Source organism: Panthera tigris, chromosome C2 (genome assembly GCF_018350195.1).
Source record: "Panthera tigris isolate Pti1 chromosome C2, P.tigris_Pti1_mat1.1, whole genome shotgun sequence".
In the NCBI taxonomy this organism is placed as follows: domain Eukaryota; kingdom Metazoa; phylum Chordata; class Mammalia; order Carnivora; family Felidae; genus Panthera; species Panthera tigris.
The window spans coordinates 628953-652924 of record NC_056668.1 but is presented as its reverse complement, the minus strand read 5'-3'; the positions used below and the strand labels follow the sequence as shown (position 1 = coordinate 652924).

Here is a 23972-nt window from a genome sequence, read left to right as displayed (position 1 = left end):
AATCCAGCATGTAATCTGCTCTCCTTACACAGTGAAGCAAGAATTGAGAATCTATGTTCACGCTTCACTAGATGCTACGTGGGCACAAAACACAGAAGCAGTGAACCCTGAAGAGGGCGTGGGGCGCTGGCGGGGACAGGGTAACGAGGCTTCACGCAACCTCGGCGTCGCTTCGGTTTTTGAGCGCGTAACACGTTGCGTCTTTTGAAAGAGGAAACTAGGAAAAGCTCAGCCTGCAGCTGGGGATGGCGTGGCCTCCTGTGGCAGAGCTCACCCTCGCCCAGTCAAGGCTCGGAGCCCCCAGGGTGGCATCCCGCCGGGGAACGCAGCCACCTGCGCCGAGCCTCACCAGCACCCCTCACCAGGGCCGCTGCACACCTGCTGTCTTCCTCTACCTGGAGCTCCCACCCAGAGCCCCTCGCACCCCCCTCAGTCACCGCTGTCATCCCTGGCCCGGCAACACCTGAATCTGGGGCTGCCTGCCAGGCGGGCGGGTCTCATGGGCCCAGCCTGCGCTCCTACAGAAGCCCTGGGGAACCTCCACGACACCCCTCCCTAGATCCTGCAGGGGGACGCAACAGAAGGTAGAGGGGCTGTGGGCTGGGAGATGGGGGAACTGCCCTCCTGGGACCCCCGGGTCTGATGGTTTGTCCCCTCCCAGCCAGGTCAGGGGAACTCATCACCCGCCCCACGAATTCCCAGCATGCTGTTCCTTTTTCTCCTCACCCGCCCCAGCATCTGGACCTGGCCACCCCCACAGCACCGGACGCCGGCCACACCCCCTCCCTGAGATGTGATGGAGGGGCCCTACTATCTGGGGCGCTTCTGTCCCGTGCATGACCCCAGGGCTACCTAGCCCAGGCACCCTTCAGTGAGCCCCGGGTGCTCCCAGCGACCTGTGGCTCAGGCCCCAGTGGCATCTCACACCCATCCATGGAATCCTGGAACCAGTGTGTCACCTCATGCTGTGCCCACACTTCCTCTGACCACCTGCCCCCATGTGCACTTGTCATGAGCCCCCCATCCCCGCCCACGTAGCTCGACCTTTCCCTTCTTCTCCCAAACACACTTCCAGCCCCAAACACACTCCAGCCCCAAACACACTACACTATTGTTATGCCGTGACTTTACTAGAAGCCACAAGAGATGGCGGGAGGTGGTTCTGCCACCCCAAACAGAGCCCTGGCCCTGCCCAGCCCGCCCCGGGCCCCACAGGGGTGGTGACTGGAGGCTGTCCTATGCTGTCGGGCAAGGCTGGACCCTTCTGGGAAGGGGGAGGGGCACCGAGGGGTGCAGAGCCCACGAGGTCTCCGGCGTCCTCACTCCTGCCGGGCCTCCAAGCGGTCCAGCACCAGCGCTGCCTGGGTCTTGGCTTCCTGCAGGAGGCTGGAGATGTGCTGGCGGGTCTGCCAGACAAAGGCCAGGTGTCACCCTGCACCCGCAGCCCGTCCCCGCCAGCCCACAGTCCCTGCCACCTCTCTGCGCCCTCTGGCCATGCTCCCTGGCCCATCTTCTCTGGGGTGGTCCCGAGCCCCCCACCTGGGGACCCCCAATTCCTCTCATGTCTCTCTTGAGATGTAAAGACTGCCAGGCCCAGGACCCCACCCTCCTGTTTTTCCCACTTTAGCCACCACTGCAGAGGGTAAGGCTGTGTCCCCGCGCCCATCCTTCAGTCCACAGCCACGTGGGCACGTGGTGGACAGCGACTTCCCTCAGAGGCCAAGCTCAGCCCCTGAAAAGGCCTTCGTCCCGAGCCGGAAGGTCACTTTTTAAAGATTATTGCAAAATCACAGAGACAGACGAGTGGTGTCAGGGGCTATGGGCTGAGGAAAAGGGGTCTTACAATGGGGGGGGGGCCTCCCTTTGGAGTGATGAGAATGTTCTGGAACTTGATAGAGGTGGTGGTCACACATGTGCAGAATGAGCTGAGTTGCACACTTTAAAATGGTGAACAGTATATTCCTCAAATTGACCTCAACAGCGATCACAACGAAATTTTCACAGAGGCTGAAGCTAAGATCGCATCGTAGGTTGGTGACCGTTCTTTGAGATTGCGTGCGCCAGTGCTACGGTGCCGACCGTGGGGACCCCAGCCTGGGCGGCCCCACCAGGCAGGTGAGTGTGGAAGGCGGCTCAGGATGGCCCCATAGAGGGCATGGGGGCTCCCACCGAGCAGCCCCCCAGCCTCCCCCAGCTGATGCGGCCTGGCCACCTGCCACCACAGAAACCCCAGAGAGGACAACGGCCACCACGGGAGGCCAGAGGAACATCTCCACAGGTGGACACTTCCCCCAGGCCCGCATCTTGGAACCACAGCCCTGAGGGCAACCTCCAGGTCCCGCCACGGGGCCCAGCCCCCACGCCCTCCCGCTCACCTGCTCCTTAAACGCGCTGTCGGTGACATCCTTCAGGTTGATGAGCACGTTGAAATATGCCCCAAACACGCCTGTCTCCAGGGCTTTGGCCGCCACCTGCAACAGGCGCCAGGCATGGGGCCGGCGGTCCGTGACCCCGCAGATGGCAGGCCCGCTCTACCCACTCTGCTACACGGGGCCACGACTGGGGGCTCTCACGCCCCATCAGTAAAGATGGCAAACTGAGCGCCCCGGGGGTCCCCGTGAGACACAGGGTTGGCCTGTCTGAGGAGGCTATGGGGCTCCACGCACAGCGGGGGGGGCTCTGGCCTGGCCCCTCCAGAAACAGATGACAACCACAGCCAGAGCGGAGAAAATGAGGTCCCCTCGGCGCCTGGGTGGCTCAGTTGGTTAAGCATCCGACTTCGGCTCAGGTCACGATCTCACGGTTCGTGAGTTCGAGCCCCGCATCGGGCTCTGTGCTGACAGCTCGGGGCCTGGAGCCCGCTTCTGATTCTGCATCTCCCTCCCCTCAGCTCCTCCCCTGCTCACACTCTGTCTCTCTCTCAAAATAAATAAAGATTTAAAAATTTTTTCTAAAAAGAAAGAAAATGAGGCCCCCTCGGGTCTGAGCAAGGCGTGGCCTGCTGGCCTGCCAGCTTCAGGCTCTGACCATGGCCGGCGCTCCTGAGTCCCATCCCTGCTTCCCATCTGCCAGCCACCAGGGGAGAGCAGGTCAGAGCACGGCCTGGGGATGAATCCAGAACCCAGAACCGCCGAGCCACTTGTGCCCAGATGGCCTATGGCTGCCCCCCAGGGGAGGAAGAGAGGCTTCTCCAAGGCCCCAGGACCACTGAAAACAGGTGTCTCTCTTGTAGAGACCCCACACACTGGAGCTCAGGACAGACTGTGGAAATCACAGAGCCCATTCTGATGCTCCCACACCCTGAGACTTCCACGCACCGGCAGGGCACAGGGTGACCTGTGCACATCTGCGAGGGGGCTTAGGCATTTTCCAGAATAGCAGCCGTGAGAAGGAGGGAAGGGGAGAGGATGAGGCAGGGTAGGAGATGGGGTCCCCAGGACGGTCTGTGGGCTATGGTCAGGGGTGGACTCTGGAGATACATTAGACTTTCAGCCCCTCTGCCATGCAGGCTTAAATAAAATCCTTACTTCCCACTTTTAAAACAGGACGAACCAATATGCTCTGCGGGCTAAGACCAGCCAGGACCCCATGGGAAGTGCTCCTGCCTGGGGCCTGGCTCAGTAAGTACCCAACGACCCTCCCCGCTGCTCCCCTACAATGGGAGGCTGAGTCCCAAGCACCTGCAGGTCGGACCGGCAGGCCAGGTTTCCACACTGTGCCAGCTCCTGCAGCGCGGGCCACAGCGAGGCCACCTTCTCTGCTAGCGCCAGGGGCACGGCCACCGCCTGCCTCAGCCCCTCCTGCAGGGCAGCCGCACGCCTAAAACCAAGGGGGTCCATGGTGAGAGCCCAGGGGCCGCCCGGACCCCACCCACAGCACCCCGCCAGCACACAGAACCAGGGTGGGGCCAACAGGGAAGTCATTCCCCAATCACAACACAGCCCCAGCGGGTGGATTAAATGTCTCCGAGATCAAGGCACCTGGGTGTTCATGGCCCGGGGCGGCACTGCCCCACGACTCACCTGTCCCTGTCCTCAGGTGTGTCCTTGGGCAGCTTCGTTGCCTCCTGCCAGAACAGAACACACAAGCGAGTGGGGTGAGCAGTGGCCGTAGCCTGGGGCCACACGGAGAGTCTGGGCAGGTCAAGGGGCAGTGTCCACACCAGCACCCCCCAGGGCTGGCATTTCTGCAGGCATGGATGCACTGGGAGCACTTCTGCCAGGTTCCAGGCACTCAGGGATTGGGGACGCCCTCAGGGACCAGGTGTCCCCTCACACAGCATGGACTCCAGTCACTGCTTGTGCGTTAACACAGGCAACTGGGAGCACCTGGGGGGTTCAGTAGGTTAAGTGTCCAACTTCAGCTCAGGTCATGATCTCGTGGTTCTTGGGTTCAAGTCCCGCATCGGGCTCTGTGCTGACAGGTCAGAGCCTGGAGCCTGCTTCGGATTCTGTGTCTCCCTCTCTCTCTGCCCCTCCCCTGCTGGCGCTCTGTCTCTGTCTCTCAAAAATAAATAAACATTAAAAAATTAAAAATAAACTTTAAAAAAAACACAGGCAACTGTACCACTCGAGTCTAGACCTCACGGGTGTGTCCCCCACCGGTACTGGCTCGGGCCCTCCTCCGGGACTGGCCATGCTCACCCTACGCCGGTGACTACGTCAGCTCCCCCTCTGTGCGCCCCCGTCTGCCCAGGCCTCTCCCTCACACACCGAAATCCCACCCTGCCCACTGCAAGGGCCCAGGGCCTGAGGGCTTTGCCGGGTGGGGAATGTGCCTGTTGAAGATTTGGATAAATCTCCACCCAAACGTCGACGCTTGTGTCAGCAGGCCTGATGGCAAGTGAGCCCTGGCCCCGCCCAGAACCCACCGAGTCACTGCCCCAGCGTCTCCTGAGTCTCCCGGGGCTGCCTCCCCCCAGTCTCCACAGCAGTCCTCACACACGTGGGGCACTGACCCCGGCTGTCACCGTGAGGCCGCCAGGCTGGGTGCTCCGAGTCTCCACTGGGCCAATCGGGGCTGACGTCAGTGAAGCCTGTCCTTCACGCGGTCACATCTGTGTCCAGGCGAGGATGCCACCCACTTGGAGTTAGGCTTACTGTGAACTTTGTTTAACCCCACCTGAAAATTACTTGTGCATTTGGCACAAGACAAGAATGTCCCTTTTTTTTTCCAGAACTCCACCTGCTTCCAGGGAGCGTGGCACACTGCTCTCGCTCTCGCGTGTGTGACTTCCGACGGTGCGCTCTCTAAATCACACACTCTTGCTGATTATCCTTCTTTTCTTCCCTGCCTTCTGATTAGATTTTCATTTTTCTACCTCCCTCCCGTTGTTTTCTATTCATTCACCTTATTTCTAATCGCTGGTGGTTAGCCCTAAATGTTTGTATCTATATTTAAACTGATGCTTCTCCCTAACCGCCTCTCAGAGCACAGGAGTCTGGGAAGAACCAGGAAGAAGCCCAGCAAGCACGGCCAGGAGGCCCTGTGAACCGTGACAGGAAAGAACAAACGGCAGACTCCAAGCTCAGGGACGAAAACCCATGCAGCCTACAAAGCTCCCGGTCAGGAACCAGCACGAGCACCGCCGGAAGCAAACGGCCAGTGGCAAACCACAGAGCGAGTCCCAAGTGTGCAAGAAGGTCCTAGCCAGCGGGAAAGTGCCTTTCCTCTCCAGAAGGGACACAACACAGCCGTGAGAAATACAAGAAACGCTCCTTGCCACACACATTGAGCAGCACACGCCAGGGCCGCTCCAGGAGACAAACCACGGGGTGACTACAAGTCCGACGGCGGGGGTCCCGGGGAGGAGCCCTCAGACCCCTCAGGCAGAGCCCCATCCGTGCAGCCCCGCAAGGGCCACCTGGCAGCGTCCTTCAAAGAAGCGCACCCACCTTGGGCAGCAAGTCCTTCTGCGAATCATTCCCACAGGCTGCCCACCGCCCCCAGTGACAGACGCCAGAGGTGTCCACTACAACCGCCCGGGTGCCGACTAAAGGGCCTAAATCCCCCAGTGGGGCTGGCCAACCGCGCTGTGACCCAGACGTCTGCAGGATACAGACGGTCCCCAACTTACAAGGGTTCGGCTTAGGATTTTCGACTGTCAGCGGCGCCAAAGGATGTGCGTTCAGTAAACACGGTGCCTGGAGTTTCCACACGCCGTGTCACCCCGGGGCTGGGCGGCCACGCGGTCCCCGCACACCGACGACCGTTCTGGGCCCACACGGTCTGCCTGTCACTTCAGTACGGTATTCGGTCAACTACTCGAGACGTCCACCCTCCTTGTAAAACAGGCTGTGGGCCAGGCGGCTGTGCCCGTCCCCAGGCTAACGGAAGTGTTCTGAGCACGTGTAAGGCAGACCAGCTAAGTGTGATGTGCGTAAGTTACATGCAACAAATGCATTTTCGCCTTACACTGTTTCCAATCTATGATGGGCTTATTGGATGTAACCCCCTGGGAGGTTGGGGAAGATCTGTGCTGGCAGCGAGGGGTGTGGTCTCTATGTGCCAGTATAGAAAGATCTGACAGAACACCAAGTTAGAAATGCAAGAGGCAAACTAAGAACACGTATGATGCCATTTGTGTAAGAAAGGAGAGAAAAAGAAAAGCTGCATCTATGAGAATATAGATAACCATCCCAGGACACATGCCCTAGAACTTGCACCTGTTTAGGGCGTGTGGGCAAGGGGAGGCAGGGCATCGGGTCTTCTCATCTGCTACTCTCCTGCCCTTGTGAATTCTGAACCCCCTGAAGCTTTTACCTACTTTCAAAAGCAAACAAATGAAATTTAAACATAAAAACACAAATGGGAAAAGGAGATCTGTCTCTACACCTCCCTCCCAGAGGACATGAACTTGAGTTCCAGATGGTGACTTAGATGAGACTCTGATTCTTCTCTGTCTGCATACAGCCTTCACTCTGGGGGTGCACGGCGTGCCCTGGAGGTCACCAGCGGTCATCAGAGTGCGGGCCCGCCTGCTCCCCAGACTGCCCTTCACCCCAGCTCTGCCCACGAGGTGGCTCTGGGGCGGCTGGCAGCTGCGAGCTCATGCCTCTCCCGGGACCTTCCACCAGGAACTGCTCTCAGACACAGACACACAGCCAGGCTTTGGTCCTGGACTCCTCCGTCCTCTGCCCTGGGTTCTGAGCCCCTTCTCTGTCGCCCACCACCCGGCACACCAGCTGCCTCTTGCCCGTGAGCGAGCGGGTTCTGATCTGACCCGCCAGCTCTCCCTGTGGTTCTCTTTCTACCTTGTGGCTGAAACATCTTCTCCAGTCTCTCTTGGACCATCGGTCACCGGCTCTTCTAGGATTTCCACTGCCCACCCGCCCTGTTTGACGCCTTCCTGCAGCGTCTGCGGGTCTGGGTGCCAACCCGACTGTAGAACTCAGGGGCAGCTGGGGGGCAGGTGCTGAGCCTGGACTGAACTTCCCACCCCACCCCGCCGCCGCCGTGGATGTGAGCGTGGGGTCACGCCTGCGCCAAACCCACAGAGCCCCTGAAGCAGCCTTTCACGCTCAAGGTGGGGGCTCCAACCTCCCCTGGTGCCCAGACACGGGAGCCTGCAACAGCCCCTCCCCCTCCTGCAAGTTCTCTGTGACCCCGCAGGAGTTTTCTCTCCCCACCGTGCCCCCCATCATGAGCTGACCCCCTCTCTGAGCACTCACCAGGTAGGCCTGGAAGGCCCGGGCGTCCGCGTCCACCAGCGCGGTCAGCTCAGCAGAGGCCGCGTGGAAGGGCGGGATCAGGCGCCGCATGGTGGCATCCAGGTGTTCAAACTGGCGCCGCCCATAGGTCATCAGGCCGGCCATGGAGGCCAGCGCGGCACCCTAGGCAAGGCATGAGCCACGCGTGAGACTCGGGACCCCAGGCCAGGCGCCCCGGGCCCTGTCCTCGTCCCTCGCCCCTTGCCTCGCACTCACCATGGCTGCACTGGCCGCTGCCACCGAGCCCCCCCCCGGGGCCGCGGAGCGGGCGCCCACCTCACGGACGAAGGCACACAGAGACTTGCTCACCAGGCTCTGCTCAGGCCCACTGTTGGGGACCAGGTACCTGTGGGGAAGGGTCGGCTCAGCAAAGCTCAGAGAGGGGAGGGAAGAGCTAGGGGCAGGGACAGGGGATGTGTCCTCCGTCACGCAGGGCCAGGGATGGGGGATGGGGCTTTCGGGGATAGGGGAATGGAAGACAGGATCCAGGGTCACTACTTCCAGGCTGTGAGGGCAGGGCTGGCTCAGACCCTGACCCCTGACCCCAGGCCCCTCCCACACACCCCCTCACCAACACAGGGGAGGGGACACAGTCCCAGTTTGCAGAGTGGCCATGCCCACGCAGAAGCCCTCGTGAGGACACAGTGGGACCCTGTTGGGACCTCACTGTGTCCCCTCAACCAGCCTCCGGCCTCATGGCTGGCACGGGCACCCTGGCATTTGCCGATGATGAGTGGCCAAGTGGAAGGCTCTGGAAGGACTGAGGCAGGTGTCTGCGGGGGTGAGGGCTGTGCTCACTCGATGATCCTCTCCTTAGGGTTGAAAGGGGATAGAGAGTCCAGGCCCAGCCGGTTCACCACCTGGAAAAAGGGCTGGTGATGAGGACCCACCTCAGCCCCCCACACATGCGGCAGGCTACTGAATAATGGGGTCCCACCTGAGTCCGCGATGGCATCCTTGCTCCCATCTGCCTCTGGGGGGAGGGGGGGGCCAGGCAGAGCTGGCTGCCTGCCCGCTTGCCAGGAGCTTGCTTACCACGGGCTCCTGGGAGAGCCCCCAGCCCAGAGCAGGGCCCACAGACCTCCTGACACACCCGCCCACACTTCTTATCCCACAGGGAAACTGAGGCTCAGAGAGAGGAAGCCCCTCATTCTAAGCCACATGCGTCCCACAGAAAACGCCACACGTGAGCCCATCACTGAAAAGGGCCAACAAAACTGTCCCTTTCGGAAAGATTTTAATTTTTTGGTGTCACACACGGTGTCCTCACAACTTTTAAAGCCCAGGAGCTTCCTGACTCACCTACACATAAGACTTGTTTTGTGAGGAAAAATAGATTTTACCTGAATTCAAAATAAAATTGGAATAATCTCCATTTAAGATCAGAATTCTTTTCACCAAAAAATATTCAAAAGACCTTATGGTGTATATGCCAGTGGCACATCCCGGTGCGTTCTTGAGCCAATGAGGCTGACACTTTCTACAAAACTTTCTTTTTTTTTATCTTTTTTTTAAATAGGAAATTTATTGTCAAATTGGTTTCCATACAACACCCAGTGCTCATCTCAACAGATGCCCTCCTCAGTACCCATCACCCACCCTCCCCTCCCTCCCACCCCCCATCAACCCTCAGTTTGTTCTCAGTTTTTAAGGGTCTCTTATGCTTTGGCTCCCTCCCTCTCTAACCTTTTTTTTTCCTTCCCCTCCCCCATGGACTTCTGTTAAGTTTCTCAGGATCCACATAAGAGTGAAAACACATGGTATCTGTCTTTCTCTGTATGACTTATTTCACTTAGCATCACACTCTCCAGTTCCATCCACGTTGCTACAAAAGGCCATATTTCTTTCTTTCTCATTGCCACGTAGTATTCCATTGTGTATACAAACCACGACTTCTTTATCCATTTGTCAGTTGATGGACATTTAGGCTCTTTCCATAATTTGGCTATTGTTGAAAGTGCTGCTATAAACATTGGGGTACAAGTGCCCCTATGCATCAGCACTCCTGTATCCTTTGCCAAAACTTTCCACAAAACTAGAAAGTGAGAAATGCTTGAGAGAAACAAGCTAGCAAGGGGCGGGGGGGAGGTCTCCCCGAGGACATGGAAATGGGTAAGAGGGACTCGAGGGGCATCTGGAGGGGTCAGTTGGCTGAGCGTCCAACTTTGGCTCACGTCATGATCTCTCAGCTTGTGAGTTCGAGCCCCGCATCGGGCTCTGTACTGTCAGAGTGGAGGCTGCTTTGGAGCCTCCGTCTTCCTCTCTCTCTGCCCATCCCCCATTAGCAATAGCCACCCCCCCCTTAAAATAAATAAACACCAAAAAAAGGAGTGCCTCTTGGGAGCCCGCCAGACAGTCCTCAACAAGCAATAAGGCAAAGCTCTCCTGGCACACAAGACCTCAGAAAGACAAACAGAACTTTAAAAAGGAATTCACATACCTGGCTAAGTGGGCAGAAAGTAAAGGAGCTCATTCAAGGCCAGAGATGACCAGAAAGGGAACCAGGCAGGCCTGCTGGCCCTGAAGCTGGGTGCCCCAGGGACATCTGAGAGCCTCTGGAAGCCGCTCATGAGCAAGGCAGGCGTCAAGTCCTGAGGAGTGGGGGTCAGACTGGAGGCCCCTGAAAGGGGACATCTCCAGGGATGAGTGGGGTTGGGGAGAAGTCCACTGAGGATGTCATCGGGATACTTTTCACACTCTGCCTTCCCTCTGGGGATGCAGGAAGATACCTTCATGGGAATTCTAACCACAGGCCTCCCTGGTGGGGAGGTGGGCGACGGTTCACAAAGAACTCTCTACATGTGGGGTCCCAAAGCTCCAAGCAAAAGACTGAATCTGGGGGGCCTTGTGTGATCATGTCCCTGAGAACTTATGTAGGCAAATCTGGACTTTAACCCAGGTGTCCAAGAATTACCACAGATAAAGTTGCAAAGAACATGCACTCGTAATCAAAAATCACAAAACACACAAAGCAAGTCACTGTGAGAAAGTCCGCTGATATGGCAATGTGCAAATCAGACCTTCAAAGACTGCAGATATTAGAGCTTTCAGATAAAGAATAAAAAATAATGTGTTAAAAGATACAGGAGAGCATCGAACACATTGATAAGGAATAAATAAATGTGGGAGAGGTGAAAGCATTTTCTTACAGAAAAAGGGTAAAATTAGAAAACCATTACTGGCTGCTAAAACCTATGGCTGGAATTTTAAGAGGAACAGGGTACTTACATATCCTTAAAGTACGTCCCACAGCGCGCTCACCACAAAAGGAAAAATGGAAACATTGCAGCGGATAACGGCACCTTGACCCCAGGACCCCAGGCCACAGGGAGATGATGGGCGCCTGACCCGGCACTCTGAGGACAGCACATCACATCTGCACTGCTCCCGCCGCCAGCATACAGCCACGGCAGTCATGAGACGTGGTACGAAACAGCTCCCTGTACTTTCAAAGTATGTCAAGGTCAATGAAGGGCAAGAGCACAAGGAACGGTTCTGGATTAAAGGCAATAAATGACTGTCATCCGGATTGCTCCATGGGTGGGAGCAGAAAGCACTATAATGGGAATGATGGGGACATCGGTGTCGTGCGATGATGGTCTGCAGACTAGATACTACAATTGTATTAACGTTCAATTCCTGATTTTCCTCATTGTACTGAGGTTGTGTCAGAGAACGTCCTTGTTCTTAAGAAATAAAACCTGAAAACATTCTAGGTAAAATAGTAGTCTTTAACCTACTCTCAGGTGGTCCAAAAAAACACAACACGACTATGTGTGAATACAGAGAGAGAATAATAAAGCAAAGAGGGCAGATGCGAAATAGCGGTGAAGTTGGAGTATGGAAGGGAGGTCCTTGTGTCGTTCCCACATCTTTCCTGTGAGCAGGGAATTATATCGACATAAAAATACACAAAATTTGTAACAGACCTGGCCATAAACTGTGCCTTAGAGGCTAGGTTCGAGAAAACCACAGTGAACACAAAGGGAAAGAAGTAGAAATAAAGTCAAGAAAAGACAGAAATATGCCACTGCAATGTGACTGGCATCCTGAAAGTAAAAGAACAAAATAACAGGATCAAAAGTATAACAGAGGAAAATATTCCCAAAACTAAGCAAGAATGGAATCTGTAAATCACAAGGAACATTAATCCAGAGAAGAAAATGATGTAGAATAATTGACCAAGATGTGTACGGCTTATTGAACTTTGAGGACAGAGAAGGAGTTCTGCAGGCATCACGGACAAAAACACGTCCCTGGAGATCGGGGAGATAACCAGGCAGTCTGAGACGTCCCCACGGGACATATAATTCCAGAAGATTGTAAAGATAGGTTTGCAATATTCTCAGGGAAAACAAGTGACTTGGGATTTTGGCTTTCCAACTGTCTTGCAAGAAAAAATTCACAGAAAGACACTGTCAAGCATGCCAGATCCCATAAGGAAAAGCACCATGAGTCTCGGTTTACAAAATCTGCTTGTGAGGGGTCAGGGACGGGGGAAATCTCCTTGATTGTGAGATCCAGGCAACAAACAACAAACAGATAAGTAAGAAGAGAGATGACCTCATCTATGAATAGAGTGAAGGTTAAATATCTGTGGCTATTTAATACACGTGGACCAGTTACAGAAGGTACATGTTATAGATTTGACAATGTAAAAATAGCAACATAACAATTTAGAGCACAGATGACCAGTTGCACAAGTGCACTAATATTCTTGTCTTTCTTCACCAAACAGACATCAACAAACACTGTCTAACATTGATAAAGAGAGAAAGGATTAAGCATATTATTTAAACTTAATAATTTAACAACCTAGAACTAATAAATGAATTCAACAAGGAAGCAGGGTACAAAGTCAACAAAGAAAAGTCAGTTGCATTTCTATACACTGACAATGAGTGATCTTGAAAAGAAATTGCAAAAACGATTCCATTTACAATAGCATCAAAAAGAATAAAATAAGTAGGAATTAATTAACTTAACCAAGGAGGTAAAGGACTTGTACAAAAAAACTACAAAACATTGCTAAAAGATATTAAAGAAAGCATAAATAAATGGAAAGCCCCTGTTCATGGATGGGAACACTTCCTATTGTTAAGATGCCCGTACTCCCCAAAGCAATGCACAGAATCAGTGCAGTCCTTATCAGAACCCTAATGGTGTTTTTTGCAGACACAAAAAACCCATCCTGGGTTATGATGGCTGCATAACATTATGATGTACTTAATATCACCAACTGTACACTTAAAGATGGTCAAGATGCCAATTGTACGTTACGAGTACTTTACTACAAAAGAAAAAGTTGAGGGGCGCCTGGGTGGCTCCTTCAGTTAAGCATCTGATTCTTCATTTCGGCTCAGGTCACGATCTCACAGTTCGTGAGTTCAAGTCTCGAGTCGGACCCTGTGCCGACAGCGTGGAGCCTGCTTGAGATTCTCTCTCCCTCTCTCTCAAAATAAATAAATAAACTTAAAAAAAAGAAAAGAAAAATTGAAAAAAGTTTAACCACCAGAAGAACTCCCACCTCCCACTAAAAACTACTATAACTCAAAAAATTCAGGAAACGGAGAAGAAAGAAAAGATGTGACTAGAAGCTAAGTAAGTTTATTTTCTCGCCTCCATAGCAGGCTGTCAGTGTAGTGACAGAAACTGACAAATCAAATTATATATTTGAAAATTTGGATAACATTTTTAAACCAATAAGTCAAAAACAGAAGTATATTAAGTTATAAAGGTAATCACCAGAATACCTACAAAATAGACTCTTCCATAAAACCGGAAGCAACCACATCCAACACTCCCACATGCCTGAAAATGGGGCAAGAGTCCAGACGTATTTGCTGAATCAGGAAATGCAAAGAGATAAAGTCAACTGCGAAAAGACAAAGACTTTCAGAGCGTGTCAGAGCACTCGTGCTCATTGTGGAGAAATTCAAGTAAAGGTATCACTTGGGACAATGGCACCAGCTTCTAAATAACCTGGCGATGTTCGCGGGTGCATCCCGGAGTGCTGTGGGCACAGGGCTGACGCGGAAGTGAGGGCTCCCACCTTCGCCAGAGCGAGGCGCCCCCAGGACAGACACCAGGAGGGGCGGGGGGGAAGTGATGTGCATCCTCTCTGAGGAATTTTTACAAGACCGAATGTCTTCTCGGTCACAAAGAAAACCTCTGCGGTTTCTTTTCCCCAAAATGATAACAGCATGATCTCATCTAAGCCCAGACACCGAAACAGCCGAAGAGGAGGAGCGGGGCCCTGCCTCGCAGACAGGGCTCCAGGCCCGGGTGCAGGTGCTTCCAGCACCCAGGCCTGCTCTGAGAGCCTCAAGCTCGCTCCCATCCCCCCACCAGCCCCTCACTCGGGAGCGCGGCCCACCAGCCTGATGCGGTGCTCCTCCTCTAGGATGAAGAGATTCTCCTTCTTGCAGTAGAAGGCAGCGGCATCCAGAAGGGCCTTCAGAGGCACCAAGCCCACCAGCTGTGAGCCCACCACCGGAAGGCTCAGCTCCTGCAGAGGTCCAGCAGGGTCAACGCCCAGAGGAGCCAGACTCGAGACGTCCCGGGACCTGCCCCGCTCAGCTGGAGGGACGTCACCCCAGCCGCCCGGGGACGCCCACCCCGCTCCGCTGGAGGGGCTCTCGTGGCCAGCAGGGGACGCCCGCTCTGCTCACCTGGAGAGACTTCACCCCAGCCAGCGGCGGACACCCGACCCGCTCGCCTAGAGGGGCCCCCACGGCCAGCAGGGGACACGCGTCCCGCTCACCTGGGCCTCTCTGCAGGTCTCCTCATAGACCGTATGCAGTGCTGTGACCTCAAAGTCCAGGAGGTTTGTGGACACTTGGGCCAGGTTCTTCTCATCCAAGTACCAGCCAATGCCCTGAACCTTCTTCAGGCGTCCTGGCTACAAAGAAAAGACTTTCCCAGCACAGGCCCCGCCTGTCCTCCTCTGGACCCTGCGCTGAAAGCCACTTGTACCTGCACTCCCTGCTGGTTGGAGGGCTCCCTCCCTCCACTGATACCATGGCTTACAAACTGTGTAGTGTGGACTGTGTGTGAGGACTGTGGTGAGGACCGTGTGGTGTGGACCGTGTGGTGAGGACCGTGTGGTGAGAATTGTGTGGTGTGGACTGTGTCGTGACTGTGTGGTGTGGACTGTGTGGTGTGGACCGTGTGGTGTGGACCGTGGTGAGGACCGTGTGGTGTGGACCGTGTGGTGAGAACTGTGTGATGAGGACCGTGTGATGAGGACTGTGTGGTGAGAACTGTGCGGTGTGGATTGTGTGGTGAGGACTGTGGGGTGAGGACCGTGTGGTGTGGACCGTGTGGTGTGGACCATGGTGAGGACCGTGTGGTGTGGACCGTGTGGTGAGAACTGTGTGATGAGGACCGTGTGATGAGGACTGTGTGGTGAGAACTGTGCAGTGTGGATTGTGTGGTGAGGACTGTGGGGTGAGGACCGTGTGGTGTGGACCGTGCGGTGTGGACTGTGTGGTGTGGATTGTGTGGTGAGGACTGTGGGGTGAGGACCGTGTGGTGTGGACTGTGTGGTGTGGACTGCGTGGTGTGGACCGTGTGGTGTGGACCGTGGTGAGGACCGTGTGGTGTGGACCGTGTGGTGAGGACTGTGTAGTGAGAATTGTGTGGTGTGGACTGTGTCGTGTGGACTGTGTGGTGTGGACCATGTGGTGTGGACCGTGTGGTGTGGACCGTGGTGAGGACCGTGTGGTGTGGACCGTGTGGTGTGGACCGTGTGGTGAGGACTGTGTGGTGAGAATTGTGCGGTGTGGACTGTGTCGTGTGGACTGTGTGGTGTGGACCGTGTGGTGTGGACCGTGGTGAGGACCATGTGGTGTGGACCGTGTGGTGTGGACCGTGTGGTGAGGACTGTGTGGTGAGAATTGTGTGGTGAGAATTGTGTGGTGTGGACTGTGTCGTGAGGACTGTGTGGTGTGGACTGCGTGGTGTGGACCGTGTGGTGTGGACCGTGTGGTGTGGACTGTGGTGAGGACCGTGCGGTGTGGATCGTGTGGTGTGGACCGTGTGGTGAGGACTGTGTGGTGAGAATTGTGCAGTGTGGACCGTGTCGTGAGGACTGTGCGGTGTGGACTGTGTGGTGTGGACCGTGTGGTGTGGACCGTGGTGAGGACCGTGCGGTGTGGACCGTGTGGTGAGAACTGTGTTGTGTGGACCGTGTGGTGAGAACTGTGTGGTGAGGACTGTGTGGTGAGAATTGTGCGGTGTGGACTGTGTCGTGTGGACTGTGTGGTGTGGACCGTGTGGTGTGGACCGTGGTGAGGACCATGTGGTGTGGACCGTGTGGTGTGGACCGTGTGGTGTGGACCGTGGTGAGGACCGTGCAGTGTGGACCGTGTGGTGAGAACTGTGTTGTGTGGACCGTGTGGTGAGAACTGTGTGGTGAGAATTGTGTGGTGTGGACTGTGTCGTGAGGACTGTGTGGTATGGACCGCGTGGTGTGGACCGTGTGGTGAGGACTGTGTGGTGAGAATTGTGCGGTGTGGACCGTGTCGTGAGGACTGTGCGGTGTGGACTGCGTGGTGTGGACCGTGTGGTGTGGACCGTGGTGAGGACCGTGCGGTGTGGACCGTGTGGTGAGAACTGTGTTGTGTGGACCGCGTGGTGAGAACTGTGTGGTGAGAATTGTGTGGTGTGGACCGTGTCGTGAGGACTGTGTGGTGTGGACCGCGTGGTGTGGACCGTGTGGTGTGGACCGTGTGGTGAGGACCGTGGTGAGGACCGTGCGGTGTGGACCGTGTGGTGAGAACTGTGTTGTGTGGACCGTGTGGTGAGGACTGTGTTTGAGGTCCCTACCACGTGCTGGGGACCTGCCTGGGGTCACCCCCACCCAACCCCTAACTCCTGCGTCTAGTCCCTTCCTGCCATCCCACCCTCACCCCAGAGACTGGCTCTCTGCTCCTCGCTTCTTGGGGTGGCTCAGTCCACCTAAGAAGGACGTTTGACGTCTGAATTCGGCAGGAGCAAAAAGAAGGATTTGGGGCTTGCTGTGTGTGTTGTGCTTCCGTACTGCGTCTGCGGGCTGGGAAGCTGGGCTCCTGGGGCCTCGGCTGCCTGGCGGGACCCAGGTCTCTGGAGGTCGGGGGCTGACAAGCAAGCAGGATGTCATCCTCCACCTCCTTCACCGAGGGTCTCCGTGTCTGTGTGTCCAACTCACACTTTCTGCTAGATCAAAGCTCAAACTAGGAGACAGTTGCTGTGGCAGACATCGTGGGTCAGGACGCCCGGGACACCTGGAGGTGTGCGGGGACACCTGGAATTACCTGGCGCACCTGGGGGTAGCTGGGGCACCTGCAGTATCTGGGACGTACCTATGGATCTTGAAGGCATGTGGGGGTACCTGGGAGCACCTGGGACACCTAGGGGCCTGTGGGGGCACCTGGGGCTCAGAAGCGTCTCTTTTCCTACTAGAAATGCTGCAATATCTTAACAATAGCTACACCCCTGACTGATTCCATGGAAATGTCTTTTAAGGCAAGCGTTCCCCAACTTCAAACACTGGAACCTCCGCCTGCCCCGTCCCACTTGTCGGGGACACCGAGGCTGGGCTGTCAGCAGGTCCGTGCCACGGCACCACCCTACCCTGGCTCTCTCCCAGGGGCCCCTCAGGACTCCCCGGGGATGGTGCTGGGCCTCTGCGGGGACAGCAGGCTGCTCACCTTGTCCTTCCCGCGCCCTTGCTCCCGGAGGTTGAGGGCGATGCGGTGGGCCTGCTCCTTGGTGCTGAGCAGGTTGATGTTGAACGCAATGAGGAACTTCCGTGCCCCTGTGACAGTGGCTCCCCAGCTGGGGACGAAGGAGCTGGGACCGAAGTCAGGCACCCACTCGGCCTGCTTGAGCTGTGGGAAGACTCTGCCTAGGCTGCGGTGTCCCCCACGGGAGGGGCGCCCCGCCGGGGTCGAGGAAGGGGAAGGAGGAGGGGACTCGTCCCCGCCCACCCCGGAGAGGAGACACGCACCTTCTCAGGGAGGGCCTCATACTCCCCGGCCCGGATGGCTGGCAGGGCCCGACGACCGGCTGTCTGCGCCGCCTCCCCGTAGAGGTACACTGTGAGGGAGACTGGCTGGTCAGCCTCCCAGCCAGGGGCAGCCCAGAACCCCCACTTCCAGAGGAGAAATGAGGTGGGCCGCTCCTGCCAGCCTCAGCCCGGAAGACCAACCTCCCTCGGTTCCCATCTCTCTGTGCCTCATGGGTGTGAGTGATCACTGACGGACACTCGGTTCGGGCCAAGACCCCTCCCCTGCTGCTCCCCACTGCACAGATGTCCCCCCAAAAAAACCATCACAGACATTATAAGAGAAGGAGATGTGCGGGATGGATGTTCACGTTTCTTTCTAAAATGTATTTTCATTGTACCATAAATATGAGCACAAAGTAAGAATCATAAGGAAAGGAAAACAACAGTCACCGCAAACTCCCAAGATCCACACCACAACCGTGACAGCATGGAGCGCACTGGCCCATATCTGCACGGGGTTGGATTCGGGGCCCTGCGCTGCCGCGTCCACCTGCCCATTGGACAAGGTCTGCAGACCTGTGCTGGGCCCGCACTCTGTTTCCGACTCATCTACACTTGTTCTAGGTTAATTTCTTGTTTTGTTTTGTTTTTCCTCTAGAGTTCTATTTCTATTCTTGTATTCAGAATAACCGTATCCGTTACCTCCTGTGTTTTACTTCAACTGCACTGTACTTGGAATGTAGGTGTGCCTGGAAAAGCCAGAGTACATCAAAGCGACAAGAGTTTTGAAAATTACAACTAATGTTTCAGAAGAAATCCACCCAGGTTTGCGTGTTCTTCATCTTTACATTAAAAGGAGGAAAAAAGCCGGGGTTCTTGGGTGGCTCCGTCAGTTGAGCGTCTGACTTCAGCTCAGGTCACGCTCTCACTGTGAGTTTCAGCCCTGCGTCAGGCTGTGCACTGACAGCGTGGAGCCTGCTTGGGATTCTCTCTTCCTCTCTCTCTGCCCCTCCCCTGCTTGCTGTCTCTCTCTCTCTCTCTCTCTCTCTCTCTCTCTCAAAATAAATACATAAATAAACTTTAAAAAAGATGGAAAAAAGCCATCCTAGCCATGCTTCACAATTTTTTAATTTTAACGTTTATTTATTTTTGAGAGAGAGATACAGAGAGAGCACAAGGAGGTGAGGAGCACAGACAGAGAGGGAGACACAGAATCCGAACCAGGCTCCAGGCTCTGCACTGTCAGCACAGAGCCCGATACAGGGCTGGAACCCACGAACTGTGAGATCATGACCTGAGCTGATGGTGGATGCTCAACCCACTGAGCCACCCAGGCGCGCCAGCCATGCTTCACATTTAATCAGATTCTTCTATATCAATGCATAAAAGGTTTGGAACAAGTCGTTCTTGACGAGAAATAGTTCATATTAGAAAAAATTAGAATAAGAGCTAACGTTTGATTTTCTAGGTTCAGAATGTCTGAGAAAGCATTTTCAACTACAAAAGTTTATTTAACAAAAAAGTTCAATATGAAAATGCGCGATCTGATTTTTACATTGTAGGAAAACAGGTGCCATAGAGAGGGGGTGTGTGGAAGCCGCTGGTTTCTTCCCTTGAGCACACCCACTGTTTATGCTCGTGCCAAGGCTCCTAACACAATGACATGACTTTCTGGAATTATCGCCATTCTAATGTCATTCTGTCGCCCACTAGTTGCCATCTCCACACATTCATCTATCACAAGATTCATGAAGGGATCGACCCCCCCACAGTTTCCTTGGGAGTGTCTGCCACCGTTTAATTTCAATAATAATTTCTTGTCCATAAATTTTTCCAGCCCGGTGGGGGGAGCTTTGCTCATGGCATCTACTTGGTGAGCTCAGACATGCCACTCAAAGACTTGGGTGAGTTCCCCAAAGTGAGACGATTCTATTAGCAAGCCCGGACTGGACTTCACCAACAGCCAAGCAGTGTCCGCTGCCGGGCAGCACGTGAGGGCCACTGGCTCCCTGACCCCGGGTGCACTTGGTCATGGTTTCTATTTGTGTTTATCTCATCATGGAAGAAGCAGGACATTTCCCTGTAGGTCAGTTTGCAGATTTTTTGGTGTTAAACTGCATTTTGAAGGAGCTAAGAGCAGAGAACCATGAGGGTACTGAAGTGCAGTGAGGGACCAGCAGGGGGAACCCCAGACACGAGCACTCACCCGGCACACCCAGTTCCTCCGCCAGTCGCTGGCCAAAGGCCTGGGCACAGAGCACACACTCGTCCATGGTGACGCCCCTCACCGGGATGAAGGGGCACACGTCCAGGGCTCCCATCCGAGGGTGCTCCCCTGCAGACAGACGGGGGCTGAGGAAGGGGAGGCCAGGGGTGGGTGGCTCCTGGACCCCGCACTTTCTGCCCCCAACCTGCCCTCCATCCACACACCCAGCTGGTCACGCTGCCCCACGGGGAAGCAGCATCTTTGCGTAAACCCCTCCCTCTCCTAAAAGCCACAAAGGTCACTGCCCGGGGCTGCTAGGCTGAGCATTCAGAGTCCTGCCTGGCTGGTCTTGCCGCCCAGCCCTCCCCACCACCACCTGGCCCTGGGCAGCTAGCAGAGCGTCCTTTTCAAAACCAGAACCCCCACTGTGGGTCAGACAAGCTGTGGTCAGCAGCCCCCCAAGATGATGAGCCCCCTCACCCGCCACGTTCCCCCACCCCCCCCTCAGGGAGCTCCTGGCTTTGAGATAAGCTTTCTAACTTTACCAGTTGGGATCACTTGTGGATTCCCTTCAAGTGGGGCCTCACCTCCCCCCACTGTGAGTGGCCAGAGACCCTGCCCTTTTGACCAGCTCCCTGTGTCCACCAACCTTTGACCCTGCCTGCCACAGTAAATGTGTTTGCTTTTGCAGGCTGTTGACAGGCCGGTTTCCGAGTCTTTGCCTCCCTGCCCCCCAAGGCCCCTAGGCCCGAACAGAACACCACAGTCTCACCGCCACTCATGCACAGGGAACCCCCAAAACATGGGTGGAGGTGTCATGGACCTTTGCCCGGCACAACACATTCTGTGTCCCGGGGGTCCCCCAAGGGTAAGCTCACAGGCCATTCAGCCCCTATGCCCTGAGCCAAACCCTGTGGGTGAGGACAGACAGCCTGGTGCTCTGGCCCCTCACCTTTGTGCTGGCTCATGTCGATGAGCCGGAAGGCAGCCCGCGCAGCATTGAGGGCCCCCTCCACCACGTCCTTGGGTTGCCCTACAAAGGTGTAGACGGTACGGTTGGTGGAGGGGCCCGCGTCCACATCTAGCAGCACACAGCCCGGGGTCTGCACCACGGCTCGGGAGATGGCGTCAATCACCTGGGGATGAAAGGCCGACACTGTGCCTCAGTTTCCCCACTTGGAAGAGAGAACAGGAGCTTCAGAGGTGGGCATGCCTTTCCTGCCGCCCCAACCACCACCCAAACATGGGCCTAAGGAGCTGGTGCCGAGCATTTGGGAATTCCTCAAAGAGTACAACCCAGAGAGGCCTACCACCGAGCTATGGTTGCCAAGAAGGGGGCAACAGGCAGCACCCTCTAAGAGAAACCGAGGCAGGAATCAGAATCCGGATGGAGGGCTTGCTGGGGCTCCCAGAAGGTGACCTATAGGCCAAGGTCACAGAGGTCAGGGCCCTAGCTTCCCCACGCAGCCCCTAGTGGGAGCATTTGCACTAGGGGAGGGCCACGAACGGCCCAGAACCTTCCGAGGCAGCAGGACAGCCCAGCGGTTGGGAGCAGGGGCTCAGGGCCTAAATTGTTCCATGGCCCTCAGTGGCCTGCACCAACTCTCTGTGCCTCAGTTTCCTCGTGGCTGACATGGGGATAATGTCAGAGCCCACCTGATAAGGTTTGGAGACCTTCCAACTTCCCTGTGACCCAGACCCAGGTCCAGGACCCCTGCCTGACTGCCCATCCCACAGTCTCCTCCTCACCCGTCAGCCACTTCTCAGTCCCAGTGCTCGTGGGACCCATCCCCGCGGGGCTGACAAGAAGTGGTTCTGTTTCGGGAACCAAGCACACCCCTTTCTCCTTGCCCCGGGCCACTTGCTTAGCCCCCCGGCACCTCACCTCCTGCTTGTTCCCCTCGGAGAAGTTGGGAACACATTCCACCAGCTGGGACATGGTCTGGGCCTCGATCCCGGTACTCCTCTCACTGGGCAGACCGAGGGAAGGAGGGACGGTGCTCTGCAGTGCCTGGCGGGGCCTTTATCCACCTGGCGGGGCCCTCCCATGGGGCCCGGGCTGCTTATTAACCACAGGCTGTGGTCCCTGTGCAAACGCAGAGCGGCTGGGAAGGGAGCAGGACCCCTGTGAGCCAGACAGTGGAAGGGGAGGGATCCCCATACCCAGCCAAGAGCAGGACCTCAGCAGGGGTGGGGAGTAAATCCTCTCCAGGCAGTGGACTCAGGCCAGTCCAGGCTCCAATCCCTGAGCGCTCCTGAGGACTGTCTGTGTGGCCCTCCACGTGACCCTCCACGCGACCCTCCATGTGACCCTTCAGGTGACCCTCCATTTGATCCTCTAAGCGACCTTTTGCGTGACCCTCCATGTGGCCCTCCAGGTGACCTACTGAGCCCCGATTTCTTCATGTCAACTCGTGAGCCTCAGGCAGCAAGCAGATGAGAGGGATCGTGTGTGAGGCGCCACCAGTGGACGAGGCTCTTGGTGGAGGGCAGCTCGGCCTGGCCAGGCAGGAGAAGGGCAGGGAGAGATCGAGTGTGTGCACATGTGTGGATGCCCTCGGGGAGCAAGTGCTCACGACGAATTTCCGGCTCTCCCAGCCGCTGGCTGCTGTCCCCCGAGGCCAGAGGCTCCCCACAAAGAAGTGATGTGCTCAGGCCAGCAGCCCAGGGCCCTGCACCCAGAGGGCCCGGCTGGAGTCGGTGCCATCTTGAATGGGGTGGGCACTTCCAGTCTGCAAAGCCACCTCTCGTGGCCACTCCAGCAGTGTACAGATACCTCAAACCTGAGGTTCACCTCTGCCCCGCCTCTCAGGGCACTCTCAATCCCCCTGCAGGGACCCCCCAAAGGCAGACCTTACCCCATCTGCCTTCTTCCCGGGCACAGGCACCCACACAGCCGTGGCAGGGCAGGGTAGCCACAGGGCCCAGGTGAGGAGATGCCCAGATCTCGTGGATCCCCAGCTGTGTGGGCTTCGGGACCCCACCCCTCCGGCGTCAGCCCTGGAGCAGCCAGGCGAGCCCAGAGACCCCGGAGGCTGGGGGCGGGCCAGGCCATCTCCAGCCACGACTCCCCCGTGTGGACACAGACGATGGCTGCTCCACTCCCGGGTCCAGCACGGTCACAGGGGAGCCCCAGCAGCACCCGGCAGACAGCAAAGACCCAATAGAAACTTTTCTCCAAACCCGGCTCCTAACGCCAAGGCTCACCCAGAGAGAGCCTGCATCCCAGAAGTGCCCACCACCAGTCCCTCCTCCATCAGCCCAGGTGCCAGAACTGTGTGTGCCCTGCAGAGACCCCCAAAGTCAGAGAGTCCCTCAGCTGGGGGGTCAGCGTCCTGTGGCTGGAAGGGGAGGATGGCATCAGTTGTGGACTGAATTGTGCCCACCCCCAAAATCATAGGTAGGAGCCCCGACTCCCCAGCACCTCAGAATTAGCTGTATTTGGAGACAGGGTCTTGAAAGAGGTAATAAAGCTAAAATTATGTCTGTCGTAGGATGACCCTAATCCCCTCTGACCGCTGTCCTGAAGAGGAAATCAGGACACAGACATGCAACGGGACAAGCATGTGAGGACACAGGGAGAAGGCTGCACCCACACGGCCAGGAAAGGCCTCAGGAGGGACCAGCCCTGCCACCACCTGGACCTCAGGTGTCCAGCCTCCAGCACGAGGGGGAAATAAATGTGTGTTGTCCGAACGCCCCTGGTCTGTGGTGCTCGTCACAGTTGCCCAAGCTGTGCCCTAAGGTGCTGGACACCTGGGACACCGGAGGCTGTGAGGACCAAGGGACGGTCCTCACACCGCCAGCAGAGAAGTGACCAGAGACCCTCTACTCACAGCCAAGGCCAGGAAGGTGCCAGCACCAGGCCCTGGTCCTCACGTGGGCCCAGAAGGTCACCTGTCCTCAAGACCCCAGGAGAGACAGGGAACTGATGGCTCCAGCAGGGGTCAGGGGGTGGGGTACATCAAATCATCCCAAATAAATAGCCTCCCAGGAATCCTCACAGCTGCATGGGCCTTATTCTCTATCCAACACGCTGCTGTCACCTTCTTGAAATTCCTACTTT

The 23972-nt window shown here is 56.2% G+C and overlaps 2 protein-coding genes across 5 annotated transcripts; both read right to left on the bottom strand.

Annotated features, from left to right (window-relative positions):
- Window positions 1-1109: 1109 nt before the first annotated feature.
- On the bottom strand, window positions 1110-21892 carry FTCD (formimidoyltransferase cyclodeaminase). Of its 4 annotated transcripts, none has more exons than XM_042999189.1 (14): window positions 21792-21892; window positions 20859-21042; window positions 19907-20035; window positions 17701-17789; window positions 17402-17581; window positions 14473-14610; window positions 14086-14217; window positions 8508-8569; window positions 7926-8055; window positions 7671-7832; window positions 4023-4066; window positions 3681-3819; window positions 2376-2471; window positions 1110-1386 (listed from the first exon to the last, which is right to left on the bottom strand). In XM_042999189.1, exons 1-14 carry the CDS (start codon window positions 21843-21845, stop codon window positions 1237-1239), a joined length of 1689 nt encoding a protein of 562 aa, XP_042855123.1. In that variant the 5' UTR covers window positions 21846-21892; the 3' UTR covers window positions 1110-1236. The 4 variants fall into 4 exon arrangements, with proteins under 4 accessions (XP_042855123.1, XP_007075760.2, XP_042855122.1 ...); XM_007075698.3 differs by having other exon boundaries at window positions 1227-1406; XM_042999188.1 differs by lacking the exon at window positions 14086-14217 and having other exon boundaries at window positions 1227-1406.
- LOC107178987 (small nuclear ribonucleoprotein G-like) lies at window positions 19331-19561 on the bottom strand. The gene has a single exon (XM_042998712.1). It carries the CDS (start codon window positions 19559-19561, stop codon window positions 19331-19333), a length of 231 nt encoding a protein of 76 aa, XP_042854646.1.
- Window positions 21893-23972: the final 2080 nt, after the last annotated feature.